General features: G+C 50.4%; 1 protein-coding gene across 2 annotated transcripts; it reads right to left on the reverse strand.

Moving 5' to 3' along the window:
* Positions 1–1,941: 1,941 nt before the first annotated feature.
* Positions 1,942–9,883, reverse strand: EME1 (essential meiotic structure-specific endonuclease 1; the record flags this gene model as incomplete). Of its 2 annotated transcripts, none has more annotated exons than XM_080712943.1 (8): positions 1,942–2,118; positions 2,340–2,529; positions 3,968–4,083; positions 4,277–4,391; positions 4,566–4,687; positions 4,794–4,880; positions 8,916–9,034; positions 9,112–9,883. In XM_080712943.1, the coding sequence occupies 8 exons, from the start codon at positions 9,881–9,883 to the stop codon at positions 1,942–1,944; spliced, it is 1,698 nt and encodes a 565-aa protein (XP_080569069.1). The 2 variants fall into 2 exon arrangements, with proteins under 2 accessions (XP_080569069.1, XP_080569068.1); XM_080712942.1 differs by having other exon boundaries at positions 8,907–9,034.
* Positions 9,884–11,279: the final 1,396 nt, after the last annotated feature.

An 11,279-nucleotide genomic window follows, 5' to 3' on the forward strand; every position in this document is an offset into this window, starting at 1 on the left:
GTGGGTCCTCGGCACCTGCTGCCTCCCAGCCTTGGAGCTTGGATTCCTATGGAATTGGGTTCTGCTGGGCACAACCTCTTTTTAGCGTCAGACCTACCCGCCATCATCAAGTGGGTGCCAGTGGGTACTTGAGACCTCCCCTTTACAGGACTTCCTTGATCCTTAGTCAGGGTTCCCTGGTGGAAAGAGGAGAAATGTGTGGTGGGGAGGGATAGTACCTGCATGCCTGAAGGAATAGCTTGGGTGTGAGGAGAGAAAGCATAGCCTTTTCTAGTTGTTATACAAAGCTGTGTAAAGGCAAGGTTTGTTTCTAAAATGGTCAGCTGTCACTACATTTATACTTTTGTATGTCACAAGCCCTTTCATTCCTCCCTGGGTAATTGGGCAGATGAGGCAGTGTTACTGGGGACTGATGGAATATGTTTAACAAAATCAGCCTAAGTTAGGGGGTGGGGGGAGTGTACCGATTTCCTTAAGGACCTCAGACATTGAAGCATTTTAGTGACCATATAAATCTCCAGCTGTGAAAGGGACTCATGGCTGTCAGTCCAATATATCACTTGTAGGCAGAGGGACTGAGGCCTCCCATAACTTGTCTACGCTTCCCCAGAGAGTTTGAGGCAGAACCAGACTTCCGCTCTGGTATTCTTTCTTTCTTTGATGTCATTTGGCCTCCTTTATAATGTTCAGAGAGAACAGAACTCACACCAGAACTAATACTGTCTCAGCTGAAATACAGCATCTTTTACAGTAGATAGATTAATGACTCAAAAAAGAGATCTCATGGTATCAGGGTTTTGGGCAGCTCCTGTGGATTCCTGCCCGACTTACGTGGCTTCCACAAAATGGCAGCAGGCCCAGCTCCTCGCCTGTTTCGGAGCATCAGGTTCCTGAGCCAGGAAGTGAGGAGGTGGGTCTCACAGAGCTGCGTTGCCTGACAGCTCCATTAGTACTAGGTGTGACTAAATACCTCAAAGGCAACCTGAACACTCAGCTTCATAGACACAGGTTTAGAATTGTTTGATTCTAGACCTGTAATAAATAGAAGGGAAGAAATGAAGGGAAACAAGTAGCACCGCAGACTGAAAAGTGGTGCATAACTGATTAGCACAAACAGGGCCACTCTGTCTCTTCTCTTGGCTGCTTGGATTCAGCTTTTGCTTGCCTCCTCTGCCTGTCTTTTCACAACAGCTGGCCAAAGGGATCAGAAAGGACCGTGTCTCGGTGCTTACTTACTGAAACTCCCAATTGCAAGCTCCTTGCCTCTCCCTGGAGGGATCAAGAACCTGCCATAGTTCAGAGACAGGGGCGGGGTCCAGCTGTTGCCCGAGTGGCCCATCTGGATAGGTCGGCCATTCATGACTGTCCTGACACTGGAAGAAAGGACTCTGCTCTCTCCTCCCCCAAGGATAGCTCTGCTGTGTAGGTCCACTCCTTACTCAGAATCACTACACATTCCTTTAGTCTTCCTCCAAGCTCCAGAGCCATTGGTACAAATGCTTTATTGAAACTAAACACACAGTACACACGGTGATACCATGATAATGCAGAAGTCATCATAGCTCCTTGGCTGGTTGAGGCAGCTCGTGGCTGAGCCCAGGTCAGCCAGCCTGCAGACAAGAGTTCACTCCGACCTCGAGATCCGATGCAGATTCTTTTGGATTTCTACAATGATTAAATCTGTGTCTGAGTGGTCTTTTTGTTTCTTGTGTTTTGAGGGCTGGCTGGGGTGGGGCTGGTTTATTATGGCAGCCGATTTTTGCTGGGAAAGGAACAGAGGAAAGTGTCTAACGTGGCCTTCTGCGCTGAGCTCACAGGAGGGGATGGGACGGGGAAGGACTAGGCTGCACCCGCTCCTGCTCCAGAGGAGGCACCTTCGCGAGCCAGGTTCCCAGGTCGGGAGGTGGACACCAGCCTTCTTTCTGGCCGCCTGGGCTAGTGTCAGTCAGCACTGTCTAAAGAGAGATCTGGCTGCAGAGTGGTCATGTGAAGGTAGATTCGTCTGGACAGTTCTGGCCCAACACGGCGGGAGGTGGATGTTACACCTTCCCCACGGCGCACCTGGATGTCAGCCAGCAAATTCTGGCGCTCTTGGTCCGAAAAACACCGCTGATAAGCCTGAAAGTAGGAAATGACCTCTTAATACTGTATGCATCCATGGTTATCCTCATCTGTGAACCAGGAGGCTGGCAGGCTTGGTTAGGGGGATGCGAACTTGCCCTCCCTCCCCGGGTCAGCATGAACAACGTAGTCAAGCCACACTGCTGACCACACTCATTCTTGGGCCCTCAACAGTGCTGTCCATGGGGGCAGTAGGGGGTGACCCCTGGAATACATGCCTGTACCAGGAGCTGTGGGGAGGGATAGGCATCCACGATGGCACTGGCCATGTCCAGGCTGACTCGGTTCAACTGCTGAATCTGTCTCCTCCAAACCAGGGCGAGACCCCTGCCGGCGCGGTCCACCTTCACCCCCCCAGCCCAGTCGCTCTCCAGGCAGAAGGAGAAGCTAGTTTGATCGCGAAGCTTCCTGCAGATGGCAAGTGAGGAGCTGAGTTGCCTGTTGCTCCTCCCGCTCCAGCAGAGGACCACAGCCCTCTGCGCCAGCTGGAGGGGGCGGTGTGTGTCCGGGTGGCGGGAGCCTTCAGTGAGCTCAGTGCACACTTTGTTCGCATACACAGCAGTAGCTGCGGATTCCCTTAAACACTACATCTAGTCTCTCACTACAAGAGGAGGTGCTGTATTCTTTGGCTTATAAACTGGGAATATTCCAGAAGGGACTGGGTTAGAGGGCTCTAAGACTCTCCAACATGAGATCAGTTCCTTTTGCCTCAAAAGAGGGACAGTGGGAAGCCAGGTGTGACGGTGCACGCCTGCAATCCAGTACATGGGAGGCCGCGACGGGAGGATCGCGGGCTTGAGGACAGACTCAGCAGTGAGACCCTGCTTCCAAATAAAGTCAGTCTAGAAATGTAGCTCAGAGAATGCCCTGGATTCAGTTCTCACCACCACAGAAAATAGGGCTGGGGGTGCAGCCCAGAAGTAGAATGCCTCTACGTTCAATCCTCAATACTACCAAAAAACAAAAAAACCCCAAACAATGAATGGAGCTGGGCACAGCGGGAGGCTGAGAAAAGAACGTGTGTGTGTGTGTGTGTGTGTGTGTGTGTGTGTGTGTGTGTGTGTGTGATTTTAAATTTAAACAGTCTCATAGCCGGATGTGGTGGCGCATGCTTGTAATCCCAGCATTCCGGAGGCTGAGACAGGAGGATCGTGGTTCGCAGACAACCTCAGCTACTTAGTGAGGCCCTCCACAACTCAGACCCTGTTTCAAAATAAAGGATAAAAAAATGGGCAGGGGGTATAGCTTGGAGGTTAAATGCCTCTGGGTTCCATCCCCAGACCTGAAAAAAATAAAAAATAAATTTAAACAGTCTTGGTAAGTTATTGCTGAGGCTGGCCTCAAACCTGCAATCCTGTCTCAGCCTCCCAAGTACTGGGATTACAGGCATGCACCAACATGTCTTACTAAGACCCTGTTTTATTTGTTCTTTTGTTTGTTTGTGGTACTGGGGGTGGAACCAGGGGCCTTCTACTTCCAGGCTCTACTCCCAGCCCTACTTTATTTTTTTTGGAAACAGGGTCACACTAAGTTCCTGAGAGCCTCACAAAATTGCTCACGCTGTCCTTGAGCCTGTGAGGCTCCTGTCTCGGTCTGCCCAAGTACTGGGATTACGAGTGTGTGTCACCATACCTGGCTAAGACCCTGCTTAAAAATAGAGGGCTTGGGGGGTATAGGTCAGAGGTAGAATGCCCTTCAGTTTAATCCCAAGCATCACCAAAATAAAAATAGAGACAGACAGTAGGCTGACCACAGTTTAGAGGAAAGGGTGATTTTCTTTGGCTGCAAGAACCATGGTCAAAGGCAAGCCCCCCCAACCCCCAGGCTGGACCTGCGGGGCACTCACTTGAAAGGCGCCTCAGCTACGGCCTTGGTGAAGGTGCAGGCCAAGTCGGCCAGCTCTTTCCAGCTCTGCACAATCCGGGCTTGGGCTTCGGTGTGTAGCTGCAGATCTACCAATGCCTAGACAGCCCAAAGCAACCGGAGGCTGGAGAGCTGGAAGTCGCTCTCTCCACTGGGGCCGCACCCCTGCCCTCAGCTCCCGGGGTGGCATTCTCTCCCGCTCAGTGCCAATGCAGAAGCCAGCATCTACTGGGCAAATCAGGTTAGCTGGCCAGTGAGCACACACCTAATTCGGGCAACGGGAAGTTCCTACCTCTTCCATGCGGGCCCGGGACACCAGAGGCCCTGCGCGGGGCTCCTGTCTCTGCTGCTTCTCCTTGGCCTGGGCACTTCCCACCCCCAGTTTCCTTCTTGGATGCCTCTGGGCTCTGCAGCAGGGGAGAGAGTCAAGGAGGGCAGCATCAGGCTGTGCTCAGGCCAAGTGGACAGCCTGTCCCACGGGCTCCTCAGGGACACCATCTCGCAGAGCCTCTCCCAGAGGATGAGTCAACTCAGCCAGGAGCCGCCCCTTAAACACTCCAGTCTCCAGGGCAAGCCCAAACCTGAAGCACTTCTCCTGATCCAGAATAACCAGTGATAGAGCTTTCCCGCCCGTCCTCGCCGTGGCGTCAGTTATGAAGCTCCGGAGTGTTTCGTTCCCCCTCTCAGTGCTGCCGGGACTTCCCTGCGTGAAGCAGCAGAAAGCACATGAGCACCAGCTCCCCGGGCTCCTGAGTAAGAGTGGGTGGGCGTGCTGTGCCAGCCTCAGCCCCACCCCCGCCCCTGCCCACCTGCGTTAAGTTGTGGATCATGGACATAAAAGCCTCGGCCAGGAGCAACACTAGGACCATTGGCTCCTCCATCCAGTCCTCTCCGTCCTGCAAAGAGCCCAGAACAGTATGCGGCAGGTCAGCAAGCGTGGAGCCCTGGTGAGCAGCCCAGGTCTTCCTGGTGAATGAATTCCCCAGTCCTTGAGAAGCCCCCCCCCCCCCCCCCCCCCCGCTTCTGCAGTTCTAGGGGTAGAACTTGGGTCCTTGCGCATGCTCGGCAAGCACTACACCACTGAACTCTATCCCGCCCTTATTTTTCTGGGTATTGAGGATTGAATCCAAGAGCAGTGTACCTCCGAACCATACCCCAGCTCTTTTTAGTTTTCATTTTGAAACAGGGTCTTACTAGGTTGCTGAGAGTTTTACTATGTTACTGAGGCTCTCCTTGAACCTGCCACCCTCCTGTCTCAGCCTCCCAAATACTGGGGTTACAGGTGTGCACCACCACACCTGGCCATTCCTTATTTTTGTGTGTGTAGAAGTGGGGATTGAACCCAGAGGCATTCTACCTATGAGTTACACCCCTAGCCCCTTTTTACTTTCTTAGTTTTGAAACAGGGTCTTGGTTGCTGAGGCTATTCTCGAACCAGCAATCTTCCTGTCTCAGCCTCTCAAGTACTGGGATTACAAATATGCAACACCATGCCCAGCTCCAGCCGTTTCTTATTTTATTTTGTGGTACTGGGGGTGGAACCCAGGGCCTTTCTACCTCCAGGCTATACTCCCAGACCCATTTTATATTTTATTTGGAAACGGTTTCACTAAGTTGCTGAGAGCCTCACTCAGTAGCTGAGGCTGGCTTTGAACCTGTGCGATCCTCCTGTCTCAGCCTCCCAAGCGCTGAATTACAAGCGTGCGCCGCCACGCCTGGCTCTTATTTTATTTTTTATTTCTTATTTATTTCAAGGTCTCCTGAACTTTTGATGCTCTTGCCTCAGCCTCCCTAGTAGCTGGGATGACAGAACATGGGCCACCACACCTGCTTCCTTTATGTTCTTGAATGAAGACATGGTAGGGAGAAACAGCCACTCGTGCCGGGCACATGCCAGAATCACAGCCACTCAGGAGGCTGAGGTAGGACAATTGCAAGTTCAAGATCAGCCTGAGCAGTTTGATGAGACTGTGTCTTAACATTAAAGGGGGTAGGAATGAGGTAGCTTAGCGTGGAGCATCCCTGGAGAGCAAATGAATAAAAGAAAGAGAAGTAGCTGTCAGTAACCCCATCTCTCCCAGCCTTTGAGGGTTCCGCCCTGGTGCGAGCATCTCAGAAACACTGAATAGGAAAGGGGAGTGGCTCGGAGGTGGAGCACCTGCCTAGCAAGGGGCCCATGGTTCTATTCTCAGCACTGAAAAAGAAAGCAAAGACACAGGAAGGAAGGGGGTGGAGGGAGAGAGGGAAAGAAAAGAAAAACAATTAGCAAGTTGAAAGGGGCTAGGGAGCAACTGGCATTTTCTGTGCCATTTTGAAGAGGATGGAGGGAACAAATAAGTGACTCTGACTCTGAAAGTAGATGCTGTGGGGCACACAGATTTGAGCGGCAAAATCACAAGGGAAACCTCAGTCCGTGAGGACTTGAGGACGGCACCTCTGTATAATCGCTGGGTATTGTTAAAGCCAAGCGTGTTTCAAGGCCAATAGCCAACAGCCACACAGTTACGGAGTGAGTGAGGTGCAGGACTTTTGCAGAAAGTTTTCTAATTGGGTCTCTAAAGCAAAAGCAAAACCCCTTGTATAGGGAAGTGCAGGAGGCCGGTGCTCTGGGCTGCAGCTCCAGCTGTGATCCAAACCAGGCTTTTAACTCCTCGGAGCTCATTTCCCCATTTATGGTGTGCAGAGAATTCCTACCTCATGTGATAACTGTGGTAGAAACGCAAGAAAGGATGCGGGAGCACCTTGATAGGATAAACTGCACCAGGCGTGGTGGCACACGCTTGTAATCCCCGTGCTGGGGAGGCTGAGACAGGAGGATCGCGCAGGTTCGAAGCCAGCCTCCGCTGGCTTAAGAAACCCTGTTTCCAAATAAAAAATATAAAATAGGTCTGGGAGTGTAACCCAGAGGTAGAAGGCCCCTGGGTTCCATCCCTAGTACTACCTTAAAAAAAAAAAGGATAAACTGCTCCATGAATATAAAGGTTTGCTAATATCCCCAAGTAAAAAAGGGTTGGTGCTTTGTCTAAGTTACTGAGAAAGTAAGAGATCCAAAAAATGAGGGGGGCTGGGCGTGGTGGCACACACTTGTAATCCCCGTGCTGGGGAGGCTGAGACAGGAGGATCGCGCAGGTTCGAAGCCAGCCTCAGCTACTTAGTGAGGCTCTCAGCAACTTTGTGAGACCCTGTTTCCAAATAAAATATAAAATAGGTCTGGGAGTGTAGCCCAGAGGTAGAAAGCCCATGAGTTCCACCCCTAGTACCACCAAGAGGGAAAAATCTTAAACTGATACTTCTAAACTTTTGAGAAAAAAAAAGGGGGTAGAAGTTGGTGCAGTGGAGCATGCATGTAATCCCAGTACTTGGGAGGCTGACACAAGAGGATCACAGGTTCAAGGCCAGCCACAGTAACTTAGTGAGGCTGTGTTTCAAAAAAAAAAAAAAAAAAAAAGGAAAGAGGGTCTAGCTCAGAGGTAGAACACTCCTGTGTTGAACCCCTAGTACCACACACACATGAAGAGAAAAGAAAAGAAAAGAAAATAACAGGTGGAGCATTTGGATTCAGGCAGGAGTCAGGACAGCTAAGTGGCGCCGGGGAGCCTCATGGTGCACTGGAGCCTACCGGGTGCTGGCACAGGTTACTCAGTTTCCACAACAGAGGGCCTGAAGGAGATGTCACAGCAATAAAGCCATGAAGCTGGGATTCACACACAGCCCCCACCCCCGCCAAGCCCAGTCAGAGAACTAGGAACCCTATGTGGATTATCCCTTCTGCCCCACTCAGCCCCTGGAGGTCTCTACAGATGTGAAGATCGTCCCTCAGGCTCCCAGCTGGAGGGAAGAAAGAGAGCCATTGGGGGCTCCTTTCCCTGGCTCCCTTCTGGACGGGTCATCTGGCCTTTGATACCCCTCCACCAGAGGCCACAGCTTCTCTGGAGGTGGCCCTCTATATTCTTCTGGGTTCTGCTGACCACCTCCTCCCCTCAGCCCTCAGCTCAGTGATGGGAACAGCTAGGCCACTGGCTCTCAACCAGGTATCATCTTCCTCACAAACTTTTTTTTTGGTACTGGGGATTGAACCCAGGGAGGGCATTCTACCTCTGAGCTACATGTCCAGCTCTTTTTATTGTATTCGGAAACAGGGTCTTACTAGGTTGAGCAGAGTTTCATTACTCGCTGAGGCTGTCCTCGAATCTGCAATCCTCCTGTCTCAGCCTTCCAAGTACTGGGATCACAGGTATGCGCCACCATGCCTGGCCCAAAGAACACTCATGATTGTCATGACTGGCAGGCGTTCTATAGCCATCTAGTGAGTAGAGGCCACGGATACTGCTAAACATTCTGTAGTGCACAGGACAGACAGCGCCTTATGAAGAATTATCAGACCTAAAACATCAACAGTACTGAGGTGAAGAAGCCCCAAGTTCTGCTGTCAAGACCCTGAGCTACTGCACTGGCCTTTGTGGTTTCCTTGATCCCCGCCGGGGCCTTGGAGAACAGTCCCTCCTCACATTATCCCAAATTGTGCCACCTGTTTTCCTGTTGCAGCACTGAATGATATAGAGCCTTTAAAATAAGAGCATTATCATTATCATTATCATCATCATTATTATTATTTTGGTGGTTATTATTATTATTATTATTATTATTATTATTATTATTTTGGTGGTACTGGGGTTCCTGGAAGGCCTTCTACCTCCGGGCTACACTCCCAGACCTATTTTATATTTTTTTCTTTGGAAACAGGGTCTCTTAAGCCAGCACAGCTGGCTCCGAACCTGCGCAATCCTCCTGTCTCCACCTCCCAAGTGCGAGGATTACAAGTGTGCGCCACCAAGCATGCTGCAACAGGCAATAAGAGCATTACTGACCCTGCACTTTTAAGGGGTGCAGAGCGAGAGAACCGCCAGCTGGGAAACCCTTACCTCAGCGGGCCCTGCCCTTCTCCTCCAGGTGATACTGCAAGGCACGGCCTGTGCTTCAATGACACAGCAGCACTCCATGGACTGCAGCGCCCCCAGGAGCTGGCCCCCACCTTCCATCTGTAAAAGCACTGCAACAGAAAAAGGGCCGGTCAGAGGTGGTCCAGGAAGCAGCTCAGCTCCGGGTAGAGACAGATGCTAGGAGGACCTGGATCCAGCACCACGATGATGTGCTTCAAGCATTCCTCCGGCCTCTGGGCCTTCAGCCTGTTCCCTGCTGCTGCCTTCTTCCTTCTTTCCTGTTGTCTCGGGGTGTTTTCCTTCTGGCTTGCTTGTCCCTTCCGCCGGCATCCCTGAGAGCCTCTTCTCTGGACCTTCTGACTGTGCTTGGTTCTCTTCTGAGGGTGGGGGATGTCAGAACTTGTTTCAGCGACTGCCAGCCTGTTGTTTTGGACAAGACAGGTAGACTGGCAGGCTGGAAGCTCATGGCATGGACTGTCAAGGATAGGGTCCTGGTTACCTGATGCAGTCCTCTCCAAGGTGTGGAAGAGAACGCCAGGGATCTTTGGAAAGGGCTGCTTTTTCCAGTCATATGATGCTTCTTCATTATTTTGATAATCTAAAACATTTTTAACTGGGGAAATAGAGTTCTCGGGGCTCAGCTGCTTGTGTGTCAAAAACTTACAGGTGAGCCGCTCAGCCAGGGGGACAAATTCCTCTTCATCCTCACTCTCGCTGCTTAGCACACTGACCAGTGCTGTCTCTGCTGCATCTGGGACAGCTGGTGGGCCTTTCAAGCCTAGTGAAGCAGGACGGGAGGCCTCAGAATCGGAGGTGTCAACCACTATGATCCTCTCTGTCCTCGGAGGCTGACTCCTCTTGGATGAAGATGGTTCCTGCTTCAAAAAGGCAAACGTTGGCAACTCCTCGCAGTCACTTTCACTGGATTCCAGAGAGAGCGATGACTTCATCTGAGCCATCAAGGTGGGCTAGTAGATGAATCGCCTAAAAGGAAAAGAGAGATGAGACATAGATGGTAGTGCGCAATCTGGGTCATTAGATGGTTGTGTGTGTGTGTGTGGGGGGGTACTGGGGACTGAACCCAGGGCCATTGTACCTCTGAGCTACACCCCCAGCCCTATTTTATTTAATTAATTAATTTTTTATGATACTGGGGGTGGAACCCAGGGGCTTTCTACCTCCAGGCTATACTCCTAGACCTATTTTATATTTTATTTGGAAACAGAGTCTCACTAAGTTGCTGAAAGCCTCACTAAGTAGCTGAGGCTGGCTTTGAACCTGTGCAATTCTCCTGTCTCAGCCTCCCAAGCACAGGGATTACAAGCAGGTGTCACCACACCCGGCCTTCATTGTTTACTTTGAGACAACGTCTCACTAGTTGCAGAGGGCCTCACTAAGTTGCTGAGGCTGACTACAACTTGAGATCCTATCTCAGCCTCCCAAGTCCTGGGATTACAAGTGTGTGCTACTACATCCAGCTGGTTCTTTTTGTAGTTGTTGCTGCTGCTGGGGATTGAACCCAGGGGTATTCTACCTCCAAGCTATACCTGCAGCCCTTTAAAATTTTTTAAATTTTATTTTAAAACAAGTTCTTGCTAAGTTGCTGAAGGTCTCACTAAATTGCTCAGTCTGGCTTCAAATTTACCTGTGATCCTCCTGTCTCAGCCTCCTAAGTAATAGGTTTACAGGCATATCCCAGCTAGATGTGTTCTTTTTTGTGTGGAACTTGAGAATGAACCCAGGGGTATTCTACCTCCAAGCTATATCCCTAGACCCGTTTTATTTTTTTATTTTGAAATAGAGTCTCACTAAGCTACTGAAAACTGCCCTGGAACTTGCAACCTCCTGCCTCAGCCTCCCAAGTACTAGGATTACAGGTGTGCATCACTATAGCCAGTTGAGTTGTGTGCTTATATAGTCAAGCTTTATGAAAATAAATATGAGATACTGAGAATTAGAAAACAAAAGAAATAGGACACACCTCAACACATTCAACCTGGAACTAAGAACAGCTACACTAGCATTCTTCCTCAAATCTTTTCTAGGTCAAAGTGAAGTAAAAACAGAGTTACTAATTTACAAAGTCTTACTGGGAGTAGTAACAAGACTCAACACCATTACCTTGTTGGTCTCTGCATTTGACATGGAGACCTCAATTCATCTTTAAAAAAAAAACAAAACTGCCGGGCACAGTGGCACACGCTTTTGATCTCAGCATTTGGGAGGCTGAGATGGGAGGATCATGGTTCGAGGCCAGTCTCAGCTGACACTTAGGCCCTTTCCAACACAGTGAGACCCTGTTTCAAAATAAAGAATGAAAAATAGGGGTGGCAGTGTAGCTTGGAGGTAGAATAC

This window comes from Muscardinus avellanarius, assembly GCF_963383645.1.
Source record: "Muscardinus avellanarius genome assembly, chromosome: 16".
NCBI classification, from domain to species: domain Eukaryota; kingdom Metazoa; phylum Chordata; class Mammalia; order Rodentia; family Gliridae; genus Muscardinus; species Muscardinus avellanarius.